Raw genomic sequence first — 26,316 nt, forward strand, 5'->3', positions numbered from 1 at the left:
TCACATAGTTACCCAATATTACTAAAATCATAGGAGTGTTTCCAGCAAACGAATAAAATTTTAGTAAGGGAGAAGTTCATAATTTAAATGATAATCAGATGGCATCACAAATGAAAACATGCAACTAGATACCAGTTTGTTTTTCTTTGCAAACTACTTATTTTTTAAATTCAAGATAAGCAGAGTGAAATGGCATGGCTTGATGCAGCAGGATTAAAAAAGTTAGTTAAATTTTGTGATGAATGAAGAAAAGAAAATATTTTCACATCACACAAGGTTGCCTATTGGTAAAAAAACAGAATAGCAATGCATGCAAAATATTTAAAAACCAAGATTATGTATTATATGGTATATTCTAACAGAAATTTTTCATGTGTGTTTACAGTGAAGTTTTTGTTCTATACCATGATAGAAAAATATTCCTTTTTTTTTTTTTTTTTTTTTTACAATAAATAGTGATTCACAATGTTTTCCTGAAGAAAAACTGGTTCTATAGAATTTGAAATTTCTTGTTTAAGAACAATTATGCACTTATATTTGAACTGCAAAAAGTAATTGTTATATATAACTGTACAGCAGATTTATCCATAACAGCAATTATTTTATAAAAGTCAATCATGAATGGCTATTAAGTATTAAAGATTTTTAAAGAGAATCACACATACACATGATAAACATTTTATTTTAATGTTTTATTTCTGACTGACATTTCTTGCATCCAGCATATCACAGTACTTGTTTTTTTAAACCACACACACAACTTGTTCGGCATGAAACAGGTAGATAAATAAGGTACAACTTAATGCATTACTTCTGAAACTCTCACTCAGAATGATAAAGAAATCTGTAGATCCAACGTAGACTTTACTTAGAAAAAATTTTCAATAATTTATCTACAATTAGATAACAGTACTGCAGTTTGTAACATGCTATGCTGCAGATGAGATGATGCATTATGTAATTTGATTTCTTCAGAGGATGAGAAGCATTTTCTTCACAAAAGCTATACTGATAAAAATTATCAGCAGACTTATTAAAGAACACTGAAAATAAACTAGTTGCAAGAAGTGTACACAGCATCACTCAACAGCAGTCAAATTCCATGAATCACAGCATATTTTGCAGAAAGTGTCAATCAACAGAAATAATTAAATTGGGCGTTCTATTTCTTTCATAATTTTTTTACGTAAATGTTCTTTGTAATTCTGAATATCTTTTGGCCATTTAGTAATAGTTTGTTTTTCACAGACCCAGATTTCTTCAGCAACCTATTAAAAATAATAAAAAAAGTACATTTAAAGAATTAATCAGAGAAATAATTTTTTTCTAAAAAAACCTTTCATATATACAAAAGTAAATCTAGAATGCTTTGCTGACTTTGACAAACGGTAGCATTACTTTACTCAAAACATCAAATGAAAGACTTAAGAGATTGCTTAAGGGTCAATCAAAGCTAGATAACTGGGAAGAGTTAATTATCATATGTAACAAATATAGAAAAATGACAAGTGCTTCTGATCCAATGTTCAATATTCACCTTCTCATAGTATGCCCCATTATTAAAGGATCAATGTAAGATACTGAATGAATGAATGAAAGAGAAATGTGCTAGTGATCTGGGTAAAAGTTAGATAACTGGGAGGAGATCTCTACATATACTATAAAGAATATAGAGAAATGACAAGTGCTTCTGATCCGATATTCAATACTCACCTTCTCATAGTATGCCCCCATTATTATCTGAAACCTCCAGGAAGTCAAGGACTCATTGAGAAAGTCTATCCTTCCCTTAAATTCATTCACAATAAATGCAATCACTATCCCCAAAGGTAAACTATTCTAATCATTCACTGCTCTGTGAGAGAAAAACCTAGCTCTTATAGACCTCTATCATATCACCCCCCTCTTTCTCCTGTTAATCAGAATCTGCATACTTGCAATCTGTCCTCATGATCTAAATCCCATATCTGGATATAATCTTTATAACTTTTCTTTCCACCCTTTCCACAGCTTCTTTATCCCCTTGGATAAAGAAGACCAAATCTGTGCACAATAATCCACGTGCAGTCTTATCAAGAAGCAAAAATGACTTCCTTATCCTTACATGTCAAGGTTTACTTCAACATTACAATTACTTTCTGAGTTGTATTTGTAACATTTGGTGTGACTTTTGAACTTCAAATTCCTATCCACCATTATGTCAAGATCGCTAGCCTCATCAGTTTCTTGTACCCTAATCCCACTAATATAATAGCTGCTGAAAATCTCACTCCAAAGTACATAACTTTACACTTATTAACATTAAACTGACAGCCATTTTCATTTGCTCAAATTTCCAGCTTTTCAAATCAAGTGTTGGATTGCCATGCCTAATCTTCACATCATCAGCAAACAATTGCACATCTCCTGTTAGACCCTTCCTAATGTCATTAATGTATAGACTGAACGACTGAACAACAATGGCACAAGGAGTGAACCCTGAGGTACACCAATGGTCACCTTAAATATGGCAGATTCACACCCACCATATACCACTTTTTGATATCTGCTAGTCACCACCAATGATCCAAGTCAAGAGTTTATATTCCAATTACATATTCTCTAGTTTATGGAACAGCCTTTTGTGTGGTATCTTATCAAATGCCTTATTACAACCTAATATTATCATAGTATATCCAATCCCTTTATCCAACTTGGCATAACACTGTTATAAAATATGAGCAAATTGCTAAAACATGACCTTGCAATCTGTCCTCATGATCTAAATCCCATAATCTTCCTATAGTAAACTCATGCAAGCTCCTTGCAGAGTATAGCTTGTTTGTCAACCCATTTCTGAATGCGAGTTCTTAGCACCTTCTCTAAAATCTTCACTACCATACCAAAAATATTGACAGGTCAGTAGTTAGACACATCAGTTTTTGCATCACGCTCGTACAATGGAACTGTTATCAATTCCTTCCATTACTGTGGTATCATTCTTGAGTTGAGACTCGAGGTACGTGAAAGACCTAGACAGTTCATTTGAACATTCCATTAACAAATGTTCAACTGAACATTTGTTAAAGGAATGCACTTTGCTAAGATATATCAAGATATGAGGATAAGAATTTGTCATTGGGACAGGTGGAATATCAGTCCCAATGACAAATTCTTATCTTCATATCTTGATATATCTTAGCAAAGTGAACACTCGTTAACTGAATAATCTCATTAGTTTCTGACACTAAACAACAATTATAATTCAGTAAAGTTATTCTTCCACATTCATTTTTTCTTTGCTTGCAGCATAATGATAAAATTCTTTTGGATTGGATTTAGCCTGCATAGCCAATTTCTTTTCATACTCTGATTTAGCTTTCCGCGCAATACTAGTTTCTTTTCTGGCCAGACCTTTATATATTTCATAACTCCTCTCACTCTTATTCTCATGATATTCTTTCAACATCAACTTTTTCTAGTGGATCTCTTGCTTAATATGGTTGCACATCCATTTCACTCCTAACCTATTAATTCTCCAAACACTAGGGATACATTCAAATACCACCTCATTTAAGCACTTTTTCGAGGATTCTCATGTATTGTTGACATTTTCCCCATTCAGTAACTGATACTATGTGGGATCAAGGATAGTATTCTACTAAGTTGATGCGTAATTTCCTGAACTAGGTTACATGCTGCCTACTTCAGCATGTAACCTGTTCTAATCGGAGTATCAATAGTGCAGCATGATCACTGTCACCAACTGGTGATAAAATAGCCATATTCTTAACAGAGACTCCTTCTGATGCTATGAACAAATCTAACTCTTTGACATTGAGTTCCTTCTTTCACATGATGCTTGAAAAAGTTGTCTCGCAACAATTTGGATTAATGTAAGATGCTGAATGAATGAGGAACGTACTAGCAATTTGGCAGCTACCCAACCAAATTGCATTCTGTACTGGCTTAAACCACACACAAACATGTAACATAATATCATGCCAGCTAGGGAGTTGCTTAGTTAAATAAAGCCCCCCCCCCCCTTAGTGAATAAGGACAAATAGTTAAAATGCAGCTATAAGAACACCAAAAAAGTGAGATACTATTAAACAATAACTCGGGAGAAAAAACAGAAGAACAGCCATGTTATTCAATGCTAAACATGAAGATAAATCTTTAAATAGAGTAAAATGACAAATTATCCCAAAGACATTTCTAGCTAAGAAGAAACAGAGGAATTTAAGTCATTATAGAGAAGACAGTTGAGAAAATAAAAAGCCAATTCTTGTTGGAGACCTAAGCAGGACTAGAAAGGAATCCCATACATAGAAATGTTTTGAGAAAATTTGAAGAAAAGACTAAAACTAATAGTAATGGTAAGTAGCCTCTAAATTTCTGCTCAGGACATGGGCAAATCATTGCATGGAGAGAACACACGAGAAATAAGGAAAGTATTAGTGACATTTTCATACTGGTTCAGGATACATCAGTATACAGAGGATCAACATTTACAATAAATATGAGAAACATACTGTTATGTGCCATCCAGTTGTTTTGGACTCTTGGTGATTTGTCCATCCCACTCAGCCTCTCCTTTCTTTCAGTAATTGTGAGTTCAAGTTGGCAAGTTCTTTTATGTTCTCCATCCAACTCTTTTGTGGTCTTCCTCTTCTTCTCATTCCCTCAATCTTCCCTAACATAACTGCCTTTTCCAACAATTCATCAGCTTGGTCATATTATGCATCAACTTCTGTTTAGCGATCAACACCTCCAAGGAGCATTCTTATCTACTTATTGGTCATTCTTGCAGTCAATGGGATATTCTTAACACTCTCCTCCACACCCATAATTCAAATGAATTAATTCACTTTCTGTCTTTCTTCTTAATAATCCAGCTTTCACATTCACACATTGCTACTAAAATATGATTGCTTTGATAATTCTAACTTTCATGGCCTTACTCACACCTCTATTTTTCATAATTTTTGTCAGATTTAACATTGCTTTTCTTTCCCATGACTATCCTTCTTTTAATTTCATCTTCACATTTACCATCATTTCTGATTCTGGACCCAGTAAATCATAACTTTCAATGATTTCTATTTTATCTCTCTAGATTACAAATTCATTTAAATTGCCAGAAGCCATTACTTTTGTTTTGCTGATGTTTAAATTAAGCCCGGCTTTTATGTTACTTTGTTACTTCACCAACAGAATTAACCACTTCAGATCTTCATTACTTGATGCTATGAGGGTTGTATTATCTGCATATCTTAAATTAATTTTCTGCCAACAACCTTAATTCCAATTGGATCTTTGTCTGAATCAGCCACTCTATAATAAATTCACTATAAATATTAAAAAGGTGGGGCCGACAATATACAAGCAGTGTTTGAAAAAAAAAACTTTAAATGCACATCAACCGGCACAGAGAGCATGTGCTGTGCCTACTGAACATACCTAGCAGCAGGTTATGACAACAAACTGCCATTTGTCCCGTTCTGCTGAGCATTAGTCATCAAGTTACATGCACTGAAGTGAGCATATGCAGAAGCTATTCATTGGATTAGTGACAACGTAACAATGAAAGAGCTTGAAGAACAGCACGTGCATAAGTGTGTGTGTGAAATTTTGCTGCAAACTTGGTAAAATCTGAGACATGGGTTTATTGGCTATGATGCTGAAACCAAGACAAAATCGTCGCAGCAGGTGGGGTAAGGGTCTCCTTCAACCAAAAAAGCACGGATGAGTCAGTCAAAGATCAAGGTGATGTTGGTTGTGTTTTTTGATTGGAAAGACACCAGCTTATGCTCTTAGAGAATACAGAGACAAATGTAAGAAAGCTAAACACTGTGTAAAACTAGCTAAATAAAAGTCATGGAAAGACTTTGGCAAGAACAGAGAAAATAAATACCAACAAGGTGGTAAGATATTCTGGAGGTTGTTGAAGAAGCTTAGAAATGGAGGAAAGAGTGCTGTAAAAGGAATTAGAGATGATAAAGATGACATGAAAATGGAAGAAAAAGATATCCTCGAAGTATGGAGTAATTCTTCAAAAAATTGCTAAATGAAACAAGCAGTGATAGCACAGTGGTAAAAAACACTCAACAAGCATACAGTCAGGAATATATATATCCATACTTGAAGTAGAAAAAGTCATCAAAGGCTTGAAATGTGGAAAGGCAGTTGGAGTAGATTATATTCAACCAGAAATGCTGAAGTAGGGGTGCTTAAGGGCCAAAGCGGTATAGCTGAGAGGAGACCTCCACATAGCCTTTAAAGGAATGCGAAGAACAGACCAGGGCTTCTGACCTAATGTCCAATCCTCACCTTCTTGTGGTGCACCCTGTTATCTACCTGGATACTGAACGAACGAGGATGAACTGGCAATTTGGGATTTAGCCGACCAAATTGTATTTTTATTGGTTAAACCAAAATAAAAAATGATGGTACGACATGATGACAAAATTTCATGCCGGCTGGAGCTTCGCCCGGTTAAACAAGCCCCCTCCCCGTTGTTTTCGCGAGGAAACCAAGGAGAACAGCAAAAAGTCAGCTACTGGAACAAATCTGAACACAAACCCCCAACTCAACATCACAAGAGTTAAAGATCGGTACTATCAACATAAGAGGCCTGAATAGCAAAGAAATGGAGCTAGCTGAGGAATTAGATAAGTACCAGATCGACATAATAGGGGTGACTGAAACAAAAAAGACAAAAACTGGTGAGATCTTTTTGAGCAATAAATACAAAATGTTATATTCAGGCAATGACAATCAAGGAAAAGAAGGAGTAGCCATAGTATTCAACACAAAATACGAGGCTAATCTTCTTGAATGGCAGTCAGTCTCAAGTAGAGTAACGTGGGAAAATATGAGAATGGGGAACTGGACAATGAGACTTATTTGTGCCTATGGTCCCACAGAAGGTTCTACTAAGGTAGAAGTGGATGAATTTTTTGAGGCTTTAGAAAAAGCAAATGACACAATGAAAAAGGAAAAGTTGGACCTTGTTGGGGATCTAAATAGCAGAATAGGAAATGGTTGTGAGACATACAATTATATATTTTGGGAAAATTTGGAGAAAAGAGCAAAGATAATAATAATGGAAAATATCTGTTGGATTTCTGCTCAGGACATGGACTGGTTATTACTAACACCATGTTCCAACATAAAAATGTGCACAAATTCACATGGAGAGAAGAGGCAAGGAATAAGAAAAGTCTCATTGACTATGTTATTGTTGATAGTGATGTTTTCTCCCTGGTGCAGGACACCAGAGTGTACACAGGATTTGAAATTGGAAGCGATCACTATTTAGTCTTGAGCAGGATAAAATTGAATTTCATATTGAAAAGAATAACATGTAAGAAAGTTTTAAAGCAAATAAAAGTTGAGCAGCTCTCAGATGTGAACTGTAGAATAAAATACACAAACATGATTGAAGAAAAAATGAAAGTGTTTGAGAACAGGAATCAAACCTTGGAGATTCAGTGGCAAACTGAAGAAAACATTGATTGATTCTGCCAGAAAGGCATGTGGTGAGGTTGTCTGCAAGGATAAAAAAATCAGAACTCCCTGGTGGACACAGGAAGTTAAAGAGGCAGTGAAGGAAAAGAAGAAAGCGTATCAAAAGTTCCTGTCAAATAAGTCAGCTTGCTCTCATGAATACAGAGACAAATGCAAGAATATAGAAAATAAATATCAAGAAGGTGGCAAAATATTCTGGAGGTTGTTAAAGAAGCTTAGGAATAGAAAAAAGAGTGCTGTAAAAGGACTTAGAGATGATAAAAGTGACATGAAAACAGGAGAAAAAGATTTCCTTGAAGTATGGAGTAATTACTTTGAAAAACTGCTAAATGAAACAAGCAGTGATGACAGTGGAGTGGTAAAAAACACTGACCAGGCATGCAGTCAGGAATACATATCCATACTTGAAGCAGAAAAAGCCATCAAAGGCTTGAAATGTGGAAAGGCAGCAGGAGTAGATGATATTCGACGAAATGCTGAAGTATGGTGGTATAAAAATCTTACAGTGGCTGCACTGCATAGTTCAGAAAGCCTGGACAGAGGGACGAATTCCCAATGATTGGAGTAGAGGTCTAATACTGCACATATATAAAAAGGGAAAGAAAACTGAATGTGAGAATTACAGAGGTATTTCCCTACTGAGTGTTCCCGACAAGATCTTTGCAAGTATACTTGAGAAACGGTTGAGAAGAATTATGGAAGAAAAGCTGAATTAAGGCCAAATAGAGGCTGTCAGGATCAGATCTTCACTTTATGACAAATAGTCGAGAAAGCATGGGAATATAACAGAGATCTATATTTAAGTTTTGTTGATTTGGAAAAGGCATATGACAAGGTGCCAAGAGAGAAGCTATTCAATACGCTACAGTTATATGGTGGCAATGGGGCATTATATCAAGCAATACGTAGTCTTTATTTGATTTGTAAGTCAGCAGTTAGAATTGAAGGAAGTACAGGAAGAGGGTTTAATGTTAAATCTGGTGTGAGACAAGGATGTACATTATCCCCTCTGTTATTCATTATCTATATGGATCACATTATGAAGGAAAGTGATAATAAACATGATATCAAAATTGGAGATGTTAATGTCAGCTCTTTGCTTTATGCGGATGATGTTATACTTCTAAATAAATCCGCTACAAGTCTGCAAGATTCTCTGAATAAATTGAATAGCTGTTGTAATAGATATGGTATGAAGGTCAACAATAAAAAGACAAAGACAATGAAAATAGGCAGAATCATTGAAAATGTCAACTGTGTTGTGAATGGAGAACCTGTGGAACAAGTGAAACATTTCTGCTACTTAGGCACGATTGTTACTGAAGATGGTAAATTACATATACAAATAGACAACAGAATCAGCAAAGCTGGAATGGTTGGAAGTCAATTGAATAAATTCATATGGAATAAGGGAGAAATTAATCGGAACACTAAATTAACACTGGTTTGAACACTATATACAAGACAGTGTTCAAACCAGTTTTAACTTATGGACCTGAGAGCTGGGTCAGAAGTAAAACACTTGACCAAAGACTAGAGACCGCAGATATGAGTGTCCTGAGAAAGATTATAGGCGTGAACAGATGGCAAAGGGAATGTCATATTAAAAACGAGGATATTAGGAAAGAACTTGACATTGTCAGCATCCAGGAATGTGTTAGGCAGAGCTAATCTCAGGTAGTATGGTCACTTAAACAGAATGGGCGAAGAAAGATTAGAAACAAGTGTTCTCTGACAGGTTGGCAGCAAAACGACCCAGAGGAAGACCAAGGTACAGGTGGATTGATACAGTACAAAGTGCCTTAGATGATAGAAATATAAGCTCTGATAATGTTGAAGCCTTGACAAGTAACAGACTGATTTGGAGGAAAATTGTAGATAGGATGTTAGTAATGATGTGATTTTTTTCATGTAGTACTATCATATCCTGTACACCCCTTGAGGGTATATGTCAGGAATATGATGATGATGATGAAATGCTGAAGTATGGTGGTATAAAAGTCTTATGGATGCACTGCATAGTTCAGAAGGCCTGGACAGAGGGATGAATTCCTGTTGATTGGAGTAGAGCTCTGATAGTACCCATATATAAAAAGGGAAATAAAACTGAATGTGAAGATTACAGAGGTATTTTTCTACTGAGTGTTCCTGGTAAAATCTATGCAAGTATACTTGAGAAACGGTTGAGAGGAATTGTGGAAGAAAAGCTTGAAGAACAAGCTGGATTCAGGCCAAATAGAGGCTGTCAGGATCAGATCTTCACTTTACAACAAATAGTTGAGAGATCATGGGAATATAACAAAGATCTGTATTTAAGCTTTGTCGATCTGGAAAAGGCATATGACAAGGTGCCAAGAGAGAAGCTATTCAAAACTCTACAGTTTTATAGTGTTAATGAAGCATTATATCAAGCAATACTTAGTCTTTATTTGAGTTGTAAGTCAGCAGTTAGAATTGAAGGAAGTACAGGAAGATGGTTTAATGTTAAATCTGGTGTGAGACAAGGATGTACATTATCCCCTCTGTTATTCATTATCTATATATCACATTATGAAGGAAAGTGGTATTAAACATGATATCAAAATTGGTGATGCTAATGTCAGCGCTTTGCTTTATGTGGACGATGTTATACTTCCGAATAAATCCGCTACAAGTCTGCAAGATTCCCTGACTAAATTGAATAACTGTTGTAATAGATATGGTATGAAGGTTAGCAATAAAATGACAAAGACAATGAAAATAGGCAGAATCATTGAAAATGTCAACTGCGTTGTGAACGGAGAACCTGTGGAACAAGTAAAACATTCCACCTACTTAGGCACGATTTTTAGTGAAGATGGTAAATTAAATATGGAAATAGACAACAGAATCAATAAAGCTGGTATGGTAGGAAGTCAATTGAATAAATTCATATGGAATAAGAGAGAAATTAGTTGGAACACTAAATTAGCTGTATATAAGACAGTGTTCAAACTAGTTTTAACTTATGGATCTGAGAGCTGGGTCAGAAGTAAAACACTTGATCAAAGGCTAGACACCGCAGATATGAGAGTCCTGAGAAAGATTAAAGGCATGAACAGATGGCATCAATGGCAATATCATATTAAAAACCAGGATATTAGGAAAGAACTTGATATTGTCAGCATCCAGGAATGCGTTAGCAGAGCTAATCTCCGGTTGTATGGTCACTTAAATAGAATTTCCTGCCAACCTGGCAGAAAACAAGTGTTCCCTGCCAGATTGGCAGGAAAACGACACAGAGGAAGACCAAGATATAGGTGGATTGATATGGTACGAACTGCCTTAGATGATAGAAATATAAGATTTGATAATGTTGGAGTCTTGACAAGTAACAGGCTGATTTGGAGGAAAATTGTAGATAGAAAGTTAAGTAATGATGCACATTTTTCATGCAGTACTATGATATCCTGTACACCCCTTGAGGGAACAATGCAGGAATTTGATGATGACTGTTCATTATGAATTTGTATCACCCTATTCTCTGGACTTAGCCCCACCAGGCTTTTTCTTGTTTCCCAAACTTAAGTCACTTTGAAAGGGCATCATTTCCAAACCACAGAGGAGATTCGATTCAGGAAAATGCAATAAGAGAACTACGTGCCATCATAGAAAGTGCATTCCAACAATGGAAAAAAATTGGGAAAAGTGTGTCACTAGTAGATGGGACTGCCAGTGCTTAAAATGTTGTAAAATAAGCAATTTTTATAGCAAAAGTTCGGTCGTTTTTTGAAAATGCCTTGTACAACCTGTTGCACCCCCCCTCTTTCCACTTGAACACGTCCTCCAAAGACTGTTCTTACTGAAGCTTCTTGGTTGCCATACAGCTCTCTTATCAAAAGCAGTAGATGTTCAGGTATTCCCATTGGTCTCATTATAACCCATTCTGTAATGATCCACACAATCAAAAGCTTTCCTATAATCAATAAAAACAGATGAATACTTCCATCTAAAATTCTGTTGTTCTTTCCATAATTCATCTCATGTTTGCTATTTTGTCTGTAGTTCCTCTACTCTTTCTAAAGCCTGCCTCTGTTTTTGTGGCATTTGTTGGATCATTTTCAGCATAACTTTACTTGCATTTGAAATTAAAATGATAGTTCTATAATTTTCACCATCTCTGGGATTTGATTTTTTTGGAATTGGAATGAATATTGATGTTTTCCGATCTCTCGACCAGTATATTTCTTCCAAATCTGTTGAAAAATTTCAGTCAATATATTCACTACTTCATTCTCAGCTGCTCGCAATTCCACTGACACACCATCAGCTTCATTAACTTTTCTTTTGGGCAGCTGTTCCATTGCTGATGTCACTTCACTTTTCATTATCATAGGTTCCTCAACAAATTCTCTATATACTCTTTCCATCTTTTTTTCACTGCTTCATACTAACGTACTAAAGAGAGAAAAAGAAAAAATTTGTACAAATGTTTCAACAAGAATCAAAGTAGAGAAAATTCTTATTTAGTTAGAGGTGAAATGTATACTCAAACATATATTATTAAAAAAAAAAACAAAAGAAAGAAGTTTGAAAATGAGAACCAAACTCTAGAGACTTAATGGCAAACTGAAGAAAACAATAATTAAGTCAGCCAGTGAAGCACATGGTGAAGTAGTCTATAAAAAAAGAGGCAACTTTTAAAAAAAATAAATCATATCAAGATATTCTGGAAAAGTGCCCTTAGAGCATTGGTTCCCAACCGGTGGCACACGTACCTTCGGGGGTACGTGCTGGGCTGTTTAGGGGTACACGAAAAATAATCGGTAATGGCAAAAATGGCCTCATTTCCACTATTTTACATTAAGATAGGCACTGAACAAAAGTGTCAGTATTTAAAAACAGCTATTTTAAAAACAAGGGGTACAATTTATAGAAATGGGTTTGAAAGGGTACACAAGTGGAAAAAGGTTGAGAACTACTACCTTAGAGAATATTGCATGTACCCTTAGACAAATACACAAAAAAAATGTAAAGGATTTCTTTTTTTCTTTTTAATAGCAGCTAAACAAGTCATGGAAAGACTAATAAAAACACAGAAAAACCTCGTTTAATGCAATTAATCAATCCATGAATTAATGCGCGTTAAGCGAATACAATAAACAATAGGAATAAAATTATAATTCATCCATCAGTTAGCATAAATTCAGGAAAAAATTACAGTATAAGCTATATTAGATGATAAACTCGACAAAGTTAATAAAAATCAATTGCTTACATTTTTATTTAATGTCTAAACATTTGATTAAGCTACTTTTTTACAAAAAATTAAGTAAAGATGCTTGAATTGTGCTCAAGTTTTTCATCTTATCACACAATTTGCGATATGGCAATCGCTTTATCAAGATAGCATCAAAACAAAATCTCCTTAGCATACTCAATGTGATTGAAAACTACCTCAAGTTCTTTTGCAGTTAGCTTCTTAGTCATAACATTCTCTTCTTGTTCGCACTCCTTATCTTCTTCATGTGCAAGCTGTTCTTCTAGTTGAAGGAGATCATTCTCACTTAACTGTTCTGAATGGGAATCGAACAAGTTTCCTCACATCTTCATTATCCAGTTCATTAAATCCAAGTTCTTTTCCAATTGTGTTGATTTCTTCAATAATGCTAGATCTTGGATTTTGTGCACGATAAACTAACATAGGCTTGAGTTTAAAGTCGCCTTCTGCCTTGCCTCCTAATAAAAGCATAAGACGATCTTTATGGTTGACATGCTTCAGTTTTAGCTAGGAAAGTTTTTGTTGGCATACGCTTCCGAAAGAGACCAGTTTCGTCAACGTTGAATATTTGCTGACCGTCATAATCACCCTCCTGAATTATCCTTTGCAATTCTTCAGGAAACTTGGCAACAGAATCTTTATCAGCACTAGCAGATTCCCCAGTTATTCTTACGTTATGCAGTCTATTTTTAAAACGGTCAAAACCATCCTAAACTCATAGTAAAGCTTTCACGTTCCTCTTGAAATTTGGTCTCTTTCAATGAGGTAAAAATATTGAGAGCATCTGCCCGAATATTCCCTATACTAAGAGGTATTCTTTTTTGGTTATAATCCTCAAGCCAGAGTGAAAGAAGACGCTCCATCTCGATCATTAAATGGCTTCTATTTTGGGGGTGATCTGCATGCTTAAAGAAGCAATAGCAGCTTTTCTGTTCTTTGTATTCTTTGCTCTTATTTAATATAGTCCAAACTGTAGACTCGCTCTATCTCAGGTCTCACACAATCATTGTATCACTAGTGTCACTTTCACATCTCTTAATGACTTTCAGCTTTTCCTCTCGCTGCAGATTGGCAAAAAAAATTTTGAGTAACGTAAAAAATCGCGTTAACTGATTAATCAGGACAGATATCAATAAGTGATATATGGGGGATAAGAATCGAGGCAAAAACAGGTAACTAGTGATGTGCTACAAGGTTCAGTGCTGGCTGGTACCATTGCTATTTAATTTGTACATAAATGATATAGGAAATATTCAGTTGTTTGCTGATGATGTGAAATTAGGTAGAGTAAATAGTTAATCAAGGTGATGTGGAGAGCTTGCAGCAAGATTTAAATATGCTGTCAGTATGGGCAAAAGTTAATGGGTGTCTTTAATGTCGAGAAATGTAAAGTTATGCATTTTGGGATAAATAGAATACAAGCTGTGTATCACATTGATGGCACTGTACCCCCAGAAAACAGATGAAGCTAGAGATTTAGGATAGGATAGGTAGACAGAGTTAAAGTTTAGAGGACATTTTGCTAAAGTTGCTAAGTTAGCCCATAAAATTACTTGGCTATTGAAGAACACATTAACAAGTAGAGATAAGAAAGTTGTTATTTCTCTTTATAAGGCATCGATATGCCCACATCTGGATTACTGTGCTCATGTTTGCTCCCCTGGCAATGAGGAAGCAGACTGAGAGGATTCAGAGGCAAGTGACCAAATGGTGAGTGGCCAGTGGAATGATCACTATGAGGATAGACTGAAGGTGTGTGTGGATTGCAGAATTTGGTTGATAGATGTAGGGAAAGTATCTCAGCACTTGACTAGAAGGACCAGAACAAGGGTCATCCCTGGAAGTCAAATAAAGGTGTGGTCAGTAGGGGTGTGAAGACTAGATTTTTTACTTGGAGAGTGGTGAACGAGTGGAATGGGTTGCCAGAGTGCTTTTTCTGTTAATGGGTTCAAGGAGAGGTATGATAGGTTGTGTGGATAGATTGGGTCTCCTGCGATGAGTTTTCAGACCATTTTAATTTAATCTGAGAGCTTGTTACAAATGAAGATATATCAGAAGGAAACTTATTGTGCATTCCAAAATGTGTGAGTAATCTAAAGTAGTATAGTCACTTAGACAAAATAGGAGAAGACAGGTTTGCAAAATAGGTGTTTGATGGAAAACAAATGATGGACCAATATCTAGGTGGGTTGATGAATTTAAGAGATTAAATGTAAGATCTGAAAATACTGAATACTTGACACTGATTATGAAAGAAAATTATTGGCTTAACCAAAAGATGCTGCATCTTATGGTGCAGTCAGATATCAATATCATATCATGAAATGAAATGTGACAACTAATAGAAGGAATGTCCAGAGTGGTCATATTATTGGCAAACCAGATCTTCCTAACCACTGCATCACTATTGTCCAAAATGGCAAACATTTCTCCTTGTACAGCAGAAGCTATCTGTCAGGTGGTGTGACAACCAGATCACAAAAATCATGCAGCACTTCACCGTCTCTTTGATATGGGCAATGATAGGAACAATGTGTTTGCAATGACTTATCAGACAGTAAGCAATGTTATCACATGCCATACAAAATATTAAGAAAAAATAAATTAGAATTTATCTTTCATTTATATATTTTGCTCATAACACTACATTATGTCAAACAAAAAAAAGATGCAGTAGAAGGCATTTTGATTTACTAATGTTGCATAAAATATAATCTTAACATTAATACTGTAAGTAGATCACATGCTAGAAAGAAAAGTTAAGATAATTTTCTGAGGAAAACTATCTTAACTTTTTGAATAAACTCTAAGTTGGTATCATATTATAATTATGGGAAATTTTGCTCATCAAAACTGCAAAGCTAACATGACCACTGTTATAGTGACGGCTGAATGATGTGCCCTAGAATAACCAAATCTTCACTTAACCACTCTGCAAATGAGTTAAAATGTCAACAGCATTATATTGACAGTACACGTAGCTAAACTAGCAAATCAACCCAAATGCAACCAGATAACTGATAGATTACTGTATAATAAAATATAAAATACACTTCTGGAAATGAGCAAGGTATTCATCTGATTTCTAAAAATCAGCTAAGATATATTATAAAACATTCCTAAAAAAGAATTACCTGACTAATCAGTCTGAAGTCATGGCTTACTAGTACCATGCCTCCTTCAAAATTATTAATGGCATCTCCAAGTGCATCAATTGTTTCCATATCTAAATGATTGGTAGGTTCATCTAAAAGTAAAAGGTGTGGAGCCTGCCAAGCCAACCATGCAAATACAACTCTACACCTTTGGCCATCAGACAGCTGTCGAATAGGACATATCTAGTAAAGAGAGCAAATCAAAATGCTTATTATTTAACTGAAACTGTCAGGCAGAGTATAAATAACTTTCTTCTGTATGTTAATAAACACTCACTAGTTAGTTATCTATTAGTACTGTCTGCCCACAGTTGAGAGAATCATAGCTGGCAAAGTGCAAAGAAGAGTCAATTTATGTTGAAAGGAATAAGGGATGTACGAATTTGTCACCAACACGCGAAATCACGTGCTTTCTTGTCTGTCACAATGCAAGCAAAATAGTTATCACTTTAAAAACTAGAATGTTCATAAAAGAAAAGCCCCACAAGACAGAATGATTGCCCTATTATCAGAATGGATTCACCTTCTGACATGTGCAGAAATGTCGAGGGGTCTCTCATCTGTGGCCAAACAGTATTTTTATTAACAAGTTAATATGGTATGGATACTTAGCTGATAATTCTTGCTTTTGCTTCAAGGAAAAAAGTGACATCTAGAAATAATAACTTTTTTTATTATTGACTAATATTCTGGCTTGATCACACCAAGACATTTTTACTGGTACAAGGATATGTGAACACAGGCACAACTGCAAGAAGGCAAACACAGACTAGATTGAAAATGGCATAATCCTCACATAGGTAGCACCCCTGCATGGGTGGTGCAGTGAAAGGAATCCTGATCATTCAGTTGATAGTTATAGTGCTTTTTTGTCTGTCACAATGCAAGCAAAATAGTTATCACTTTAAAAACTAGAATGTTCATAAAAGAAAAGCTAATTTTCTAATATGTAATAATAATGTACTATGTATCCCAGTAATATGTATCAGTAATACGTATCCCAGATTTTCATTTATAGAGATATAGGCATTCAAGAATGTGTTAGCTCTGCTAACACATTCCTGAATGCTAACAATGGCACTTACTAGCAAAATAAGTGCTAACAGTCAGGTTAGCAAAAAAAAAAAAAAAAAAAAAAAAAAAAAAAAAAAAAAAAAAAAGACCCAGAGAAAGATACAATAAAAAGTGCCTTAGAAGACAGAAATATAAGATCTTATAATATTGGAGACTTGACAGATAACAGATTAATTTGGATAATTTGGAAGAAATATGTTGATCAATAATTTGATGATGAAATATAAAAAAGTATCATCTTATTATTAAATACTCTGAATGAGAGATTGCTATGAAAAATATTTCCACAATGTATATCATACTTGACAAACAATTATATTCTTACTTTAATCATAAACTCAGGTGTTAGTATAAGCTTCAAGTAACTAGTCTACTGTGTTCAGAGCTGTTGACTTCACATAATTGGCTTTAGTATCTAACAAAGCAAAAACCACTCGCAAGACTTCAAAATAAAGGTCAAAACCAGTCTGGGTAGTGACTCTTTCCATAATGTTTTTGAATTTTGGTAAGCTAAGGCAAATGATGTGATATCAGTAGCCTCTACACACAAGTAGACTAGTCATGGAGTTACTTCATAATTAGGACCAGATGCCAAGAGAAAAAAATCTTACAAATACTACAGTTATATGGTATAAATGAAATAATATATAGAGCAATTACATAGCAATACATACTTAAGTCAATAGTTTGTAATGTTGACAGATAACATTAACCACGCTACCGGCCAAGACGTCTATAGACGTTCACGTTATCATGGATGCGAAGTGCTTATTAAAATTATAATACCATTGTTACAACAATGAAATATATGATGGATATGAAGTGTATGCGGATGCGTATTTGATCCATAACGGCCGGTAAGGTGGTTAATTGAGGAAATTTATCAACAGGAAATTAGAATATTCCTTGAAGGTGCATATGATCTTTAGCCATACTGAAAACGATAAAAAATATAATGAAGAGGGGAAGATAGGCTATCAGTGAATTTCATGATATGCACGCAGATTTAATCAGTGATGAGTTTGTGTTCCAGTCCCCCCCCCCCCAATTGAGAAACTTGGTCTTGGATGATGGCTATGAGATTGGTTTCTCCGAGTGCTCCAGGGAGATTTGTTGTGAATAAAATAATAAAATACCAATAATAGACAGCACACTGTGTGTGTGTGTGTGTGTGTGTGTGTGTGTGTGTGTGTGTGTGTGTGTGTGTGTGTGTGTGTGTGTTCCTAGGTTCTAAGAATATATATATATATATATATATATATAGACTACAAGAAGCAAATCTCTCCCCTAGACTAGAAGAAGCAAACCTATTCAACTTTAGCATGTGCAGATGAGATGATTCATCTGGCAATGAATAGTAAACTCTCCCTACAGCAAACACTGTTATAACCATTATAAAAACTACCTCACTATACACTGCTAATAGAAATTCACTAAAAACAACTATTTGTTTGGTCTACATGAGTTTGCTATGTGATGAATGTAGGTAGAGCATTTTATGCCCAAAACAGTTACATTTTGATTGCAGTTCTTAATACGGCTATTAATAAGCAAAAATGAAAGAAAAAATAAAAAGATACTTATTTTATTTCTGGGAGATTTTTTCAAAAAAATAAAAAATAAATAAAACTTGCTAATTCTTTAATCATGTTTTCTGAAATCGCCTGGGTAAGAATGTATGATAAGAAAATTCTGATGCTTTATATATACACTTAATATTTACGAATGTATAAGCAGAGTTAATCTTACAAAAGAAAGATTAGCAAACAAGTATTCTTTGCCGTAATGGAAGGAAGAAGAGAAGATGTGGAGAACCAAGATGTAGTTGGACTGATACAGCAAGAAGTGTCTTAGAAGACCAAAATATAAGATCTGATGATATCGAAGTTCTGACAGGTAATAGATTGCTTTGGAGAAAAACCAGTGTTCTATTTGTCAACAGAAGACTGGTAGCGATGTAAACTTTATGTAGTATCATATCCTGTCCACCAATGAGGCATATCAGGAATTTGATTATGGGAAAATTATGGTTAAACAACACAAAAGTGGCTACATAGAAGCATTTTCCTGTAAACTGTTGCTTTTTTTTTTTTTTGTTATGAATGAAAAAGAATACATAAAGCTGTTTCATGCGATTTTTTAAGAACCTGATTGGAAAGACTTCTTTCTGATTAATAAATAGTTTATTTTTTAAAATGAGAAATATGCAGTACTCTTCAGTAAAGTGGGACCTAGAATGTAGTGGGAGGATATGATATATTTTGGTTCCTAGGTACTTGATTTTACTGTTCAAAATCAAATTCTTCTTCTTTTAACATTTTCTAGATGTTGCAGTGTTAAGTCACAACATGTATCATGTATCCATCCACACACTAGTGTTTTGTTTTGGCTTTTTAAACTTAGCCAGCAAATTACATGTCAGTGTAAATGATCAAAGATGTTTTTCTTTCTAAAGAATGAAACTGCATTAAAACATTATGGAAATAAACAAAGTGGTAAAGATTGCAACAAGCAGTCCTAAATTCTTGCTTCTTTCATGAGCAGAAAATCCTGTACCTTTCTTATCCATAATAACATTAACAGGTATGAAGTATTATAATTTTTTATTACACCTAGTTCCCATAAATAATTAGATATCAAAACACACCCAATTCCCAATTTACATGGTAGCTTGGTTCCAGAAAAATCTGTGTAAATGAAACCATGTAAAAAAAGAATACAGTGAATATGAAAAAATAGAAGAATAGTTCCAGATGTGAAAACCCAATATGAACAATAAATCATTTTCAAACAAAACATATGAAATCATTGAATAAAATACTATTTAATTTTAATGGAATTTTTTTATTTTATTTTAAATACTTATTTAACGTATATGCATCTTTCTTAAAGAAAATAGTGTCACTAATAAAACAGAAATTCAAAAAGGCCCAAATACACCCACGCATATGGTTATTAGTTATTAAATTTTATTCGCTGTCACTTTCTGATAGCAGTTGCATTCTTTTGTGTGAGACTGGAATTAAACCACTTCCATCACTTGAAATACTATGGCAGTCCTGTTCATACTGCAATGACGAAACATTTTTTTAAAGTAAAAGGAACTAAATTAGCAATAATTCTGAAGGTTGATTTTTTTTTTTTACCACGAACTCTGTAATTAATCGCTGATATCCTGTTTTGACTAGATCTTTGTATAATTCTTCATATCGCACCATACATGATTTCAGTTCACGTCTAAATAGTTCAGCTCGTTCAGCATTTTGATCATGTGTAAGAGAATGACTGCAATTTACTAGCCATTTGAAGCCCTTCTTTAATTAATCTTGCAGTGAGTGGAATCTCTTCCTCATCATTATCACTTTTTTCTTTTTAATTGAGATTCTCAAGGACAGCTTCTATTATTTCACATCACTAACAGCCTTGTCGACCATCAATCCTTCAATATCTGCAGACGAAAAATCCTCAAATCCTTTTCTTCCAACTGCATGTGCTAATCTGATGATATTGGGATATTCAGTTGTATGCAAAGGTACAGGGTTTTTCTTTTTCACACATCTGTGTAAATGAAACCATGTAAAATAAGAATACAGTGAATATGAAAAAATAGAAGAATAGTTCCAGATGTGAAAACCATTCAGTTGTATGCAAAGGTACAGGGTTTTTCTTTTTCACACATTCTGGCCAAGTAGCTTTCCAGCATGCATTTAAAGTTGATGGTTTCAATTCTGATAATGCCAGCTTAGCAAGTGTGATGCAATCCAAAATAGAAAATTTCTTCCACACATCAATAACTGTCAGTAGATTATCCTTATCTAGTTTATCCAAAATAAGAAGTTTATCCAAAATAACTTACTAAATAAGAAGAACATTCCAATACTGGAATGTTCTTCTTATTTAGTAAGTTTTGAAGGTAGTTACACCCTGGTCTAGTGGTTGTATTAAGTAGCAGAAAACTTAGTGCATTGTCTATAATCAATAAAACTTAAAAGTCCAGATCCCCCCCCCCCCCCCATTAAATAGTGTTTAACTTCTGGAACAAAACATTTATGGAACCATTCATTAAAAATTTATTTTTTTAATCCAACCTTCTTTGTTTGCCTTCCGGTGCACTGGTACCCTTCTGCTTCCAGGAACCAATGGCAAGTGAATATAATAGATCATCTGTCAGCTTAACTTCGGGGAATCGTAACTACAAAAATTGATTTTTTTTTTTTTTTTGTTGTCACCACAATTGTCTACATTCTGTAGCTAAGAGTAATCCCTGATATTTAAGTTCAAGTTTAAGTACATATGTATGATTCTAGGAAATGATAATACCCTATTTAACAGAACTGAATTCAAACAGAAATTTAAAAAAATAAGCACCAGTTGCTTATTTTATGTTGCCATGTTAAACCAAATATGCAGTGTAATAATAGAATTGCTTTTGTTTTGTAAACCATGTTACTTCGAAATCGTGTAAAAAAAAAAAAGTCACGTAAAAAGAGAATTAGCTGTGTAAGTATATTAAGTCTCTTTACCTGCTGTCTACCTGTTAATCCATATCGACCAATAATCTTTCTCATTTCTTCTTTTTCTTTCACATCAGGGAAACATGTCATCATGTATTCCAGAGCGGAAATATCCAAGTTTAACTGTTCATGAAGATGCTGCAATTTAAAAGAAAAATAAATATCAAAAACCATTAGTTAAAAGTTTTCATAATTATTCAACAATGAGTTCTTAAGAATGCCAATATTTTTTTAACAGTGAACTGGTTAAAACATAATTTTGCAAAGGCGTTTGACAGTTTTATTTTAACATTTCACAAAATTATAATTGTAAAACACCAAAAACTTTTGGGTAATCCTCGGATTTTGTTTGAACTTCTTGCAATTTAATTATTTTTAATTGCATGGTTTCTTTCAAGCTTTACAGGTACATGTTGCCAAAAAATATACTGAACACCCAAATATAAACAAAGATCAAATTATTACTTTTTTATAAGATGTAGGCCCATCTTTAGTATGTATTACAACATTTAATCTATGCAGTATACTTCCACATAGTAACAAGTGTCATGGGAAAGCTTCCATTTTTCACAGGACCATCTTGAATTCTGCCAGTAATAGTGGCCATCAGCAACCATTCTTTACATCACAAGTATGCAATCTGATTTAGGCTGGCATCCAAACATACATTCCATTAGAGGTATGCTATTCAGGAATACACTTAAGTCACTTATTTTAATGTAACATATAAACAATACCAAAAGCACTGTTAAGTGATAAACAGAGATAAAATACTTACTTGATGATATCTTGCTATACGAACATGAGAATGTTTACGAATAAGGCCGTCAGTTGGAACAACCTACATTTAATTAAAAATAAGAGAACTTCAGGGGGGAGGAGGAATATTATTATATATACATATATATATATATTATGTATAAGCAATTTAAATTATAAATGACCAAAAGTTCAAAACTCAAAATTTGTTGAGCATTAGTTTCCTAATTAGGTTCAATCAATGCCTCACTAAAAATAAATATACACATATTTTTATTAATTTCTTACAAATTTATATTTGTAAAAAAATCAATCTAAATGAAAACATTAGTTATTTCATGCTGAGAATGCCAAATCTAGAAATCCTCTGTTTTTGATCTTTTAATGACCAGCATGGTTCATTAAAAGGTGAAAAATTTAGACCTGAGTTAAGGTTTACTTGACTCAATTGCAAAACTTACCCTTATTTCTACAAATTATTATCCTTAGAATTTAATTTTTGTGCAATCCAACTACTTTAATAACCACAACTGGATTTGTTTTTTCAGTTCCATCAACCAAGATGAAAGAAATGCATATGTATTTGCTGTATAATTTAATGGGAATCATCAACTGGCATACTATTCAATCTTTTCTTAACCAATTCTACTTTCGAACTGTGAACGTTATCTCTCATCTGAGTGAGATCATAATCATGTGCAAGTTGCCTTTATTACACAATATTCCTCCCTCAGCCACTCTACCATGTTCTCTGGTGATACAAAAGCACCAAGTGGGATAATCTAGACTTCCTTTCCACAGTCAAACTACTATTTCAACTCTCTCAAACCAAATAATGCTTCAAGCAACTTATAGAAATCTCTCTAGAATGATGGCCACCTTTTCTTCACTACACTCACAATTCCAGTTGACTATTCAAGCCATCATTTTACAATAAGTGTGCTTAAAACTTATATTTCACCATGTGTACATAAGCTATGTTCTATTGATTCTCTGAATTAATGAACTGTCATTTATCAGAACTACTTTAATCTCTAATGGTTGTGAAACAAGAATAGCTAATAAAACAATTATGGCCTTCAATCCCAATTCTCGTAGAGAAGAAGTTTCTTGAATTTCAGTGCCATATGTTAAAGTACTATCAAAGAAAATTACAAGGCATTTTCGTCAGATTGACCTACAAGTTTCTTTCCTTCCAGTTTGTAAAACTAAATTCCTTTCTAGCCTTTTCAAAAGACACCCCCCCCCCTCTCTCTCTCTCACTCTTTTACCATGAACTTTACAGGAGCCATCCCTTTGTGCAGTCTTTGTAATTATGGGCAGATAGGTTGTTTTGCTCAGATTCATCTATGAAGAACATTGAGAATATATTTTTCACTTATCCACTGAGTTCAGAATTCAATGGAAGAAAACTAAAGTCCTACTTAAAAGTTATTTTTTCTTACAAGATTATATAAAGAAAATTGTGAGGCTCACATTCATGATCCAAACCTCAACAATAATGACCACCTTAAAATTCCCCAATTTTGGAAGATCATCCAAAGTAATACTCCTCATTCCTGTGTTTCTTAATATTGTAATTATTTAAATTTATTTCTGTGAATTCTAATAGTTGTGGATGGAGTTATTCTCTCATAGTTGATAGCATATATTGTCACGCATTTTCAATTTTCAGTGTTGTTCTTGTTATTCAATTACCATATAATAATTTTATCATTAGGAATACATTTAATCAAATAGTTTTAAATGCACTTCCAATAAAAAAAGAACTTTACTGCAGATTCCATCTTGCTTCATGGAACATACAATGCACAAAACATTTTCACTAATATACAAAGGTTTGATAAATCATCTTGTTCTTCAATATTAACTTTATGGTTCCTCGTTGGGGAGAAGATAAAGACACACAAAATCTTTCCCAGGATCACAAAACCTAACTCAATAGTTTTTCTTTATTTCTACCTCATCCCTTTTTGCTTATTTGTTCACATTCTTGTTACCAAGTAAAAGCTGTCCTAAAAAACTCACAACTAACATGCATGTCGTTTACCAAGAATCTAAGCAAAACTCTAGTGACAACATGGCTGCCATTACTATAGTGCTTTTGCATTGTAACAGTGTATGGCATAAGTACACTACTATGAACAAACAATAATATCCATGCTACATTATTTCTATGTAAATCCCTCAAGGATTACAACATATGGTAAGCAAATTTAATGCTCACTTCTTATTCCATGTGGCAGTTCTGGTAATACTATGCAAATAACTACATTGGTAAATGTGAACAAATATGTATTATATAAAAAATTTTAAACTTATTTAAACATTTTCACTCAATATGTACAATACTGCAAAAACTTAAGTAAATCATTACAGACCAAATACAGCAGGACTGTGTGGTTAGGAATGCTTCCCAATCTGTAATTAATTAAAGTTCACAACCAAAAAGTAGTCACGAGATCCTCATCGTTTTAGAATAGAAATATCTTGCACACCCCTAAGGGCACATGCAAACAAAACAATGATTCTAGAAAATAAGAATATGAAATATAACATGAACTTATGGTAGCAAAACTTACCTCTCCACAAAGCAGTTTCAAAAGGGTAGATTTTCCAGCACCATTTGGTCCAACCAGTGCAATACGAGAATCCAAATCAATACCAAATTCCACATTTTTGTAGATCCATGGCTGTAAGTAGTCGATGCACATTAATATATATATATATATATATATAAAACAAATGTACATAAACTTAAAAAATTAATATACACACACTGAAAAATCTTGAACACAATATCTTAAATAGTTTGGAACTCTAGAGAATGAATTGTGAAGTTTGATGTGAACAAAAATTCAACCCTTCAGGAAATTATTTGGTTCCTTTTTATTCGTGTACAGCATCTCAAAGCTATAATGTAACAAGTCAAAGGTTAAAATATAGCAAGAAATGTTTATTTCTTATCATATTTTATGTATATACTTTAAATATATTAAAATATATTTAATGTATAATTTAAAGTGTGTGTGTGTGTGTGTATATATATAAAAAGATAAGCCAAAATTTGAAACTTTTTTTTTTTTTTTTATCTCTTCATTGTTTTGAGCAGGGTTAAGGATTTCTCTAAGAGCAAAAGCTGACTTATTAGCCAGGAACTTTTGATATGATTTCTTCTTTTCCTTCACTGCCTTTAACTTCCTGTGTCCCCCATGGAGTCGTGATTTTTCTATCTTTGCAGACAACCTCACCACATGCCTCTCTGGCAGAATCAATCAGGGTTTTCTTCAAGGCTTGCCATTGAATCTCCAAGGTTTGGTTCCTGTTCTCAAACTCTTTCATTTTTTCTTCAATAATCTGTGTGAATGTTAGTTTATAGTTCACATCTGAGAGCTGCTCAACTTTTATTAGCCTTAAAACTTTCTTACATATTATTCTTTTCAATATGAAATTCAATTTTATCCTGCTCAAGACTAAATAGTGATCGCTTCCAATTTCAAATCCTCTGTATGCTCTGGTGTCCTGCACCAGGGAGAAAACATGACTATCAACAATAACATAGTCAATGAGACTTTTCTTATTCCTTGCCTCTTCTCCTCATGTGAATTTGTGCACATTTTTATGTTGGAACATGGTGTTAGTAATAACCAGTCCATGTCCTGAGCAGAAATCCAACAGGTATTTGCCATTATTATTAGCTTTGCCCTTTTCTCCAAATTTTCTCAAAATATTTTTGTATGTCTGACAATCATTTTCTACTCTGCTATTCAGATCCCCGACAAGGACCAACTTTTCCCTTTTCATTGTGTCAGTTGCTTTTTCTAAAGCATCAAAAAATTCCTCCACTTCTACCTTAGTAGAACCTTCTGTGGGACCATAGGCACAAATAAGTCTCATTGTCCAGTTTCCCATTCTCATATTTGCCCACATCACTCTACTTGAGACTGCCTGCCATTCAAGAAGATTAGACTTGTATTTTGTGTTGAATACTATGGCTACTCCTTTTCCTTGATTGTCATTGCCTGAATATAACATTTTGTATTTATTGCTCAGAAAGATATCA

General features: G+C 34.0%; 1 protein-coding gene across 1 annotated transcript in view; it reads right to left on the reverse strand.

Moving 5' to 3' along the window:
• Positions 1–662: 662 nt before the first annotated feature.
• LOC150110054 (ATP-binding cassette sub-family F member 2) overlaps positions 663–26,316 on the reverse strand; it is a 172,481-nt gene continuing 146,827 nt past the window's right edge. Inside the window, exons 11-15 of the mRNA XM_090390946.1 lie at positions 24,836–24,946; positions 22,273–22,335; positions 21,504–21,632; positions 15,886–16,089; positions 663–1,268 (exon numbers count right to left, since the gene is read on the reverse strand). Of these exons, the coding sequence (XP_090247072.1) occupies positions 1,149–1,268; positions 15,886–16,089; positions 21,504–21,632; positions 22,273–22,335; positions 24,836–24,946 (627 nt within the window). The 3' untranslated portion in view covers positions 663–1,148. The remainder of the gene's footprint in view (positions 1,269–15,885; positions 16,090–21,503; positions 21,633–22,272; positions 22,336–24,835; positions 24,947–26,316) is intronic.

The sequence above is a fragment of the Typopeltis vanoorti genome, chromosome 1, assembly GCF_054136105.1.
Source record: "Typopeltis vanoorti isolate ZY-2024b chromosome 1, IOZ_Tvanoo_1.0, whole genome shotgun sequence".
Classification (NCBI taxonomy): domain Eukaryota; kingdom Metazoa; phylum Arthropoda; class Arachnida; order Uropygi; family Thelyphonidae; genus Typopeltis; species Typopeltis vanoorti.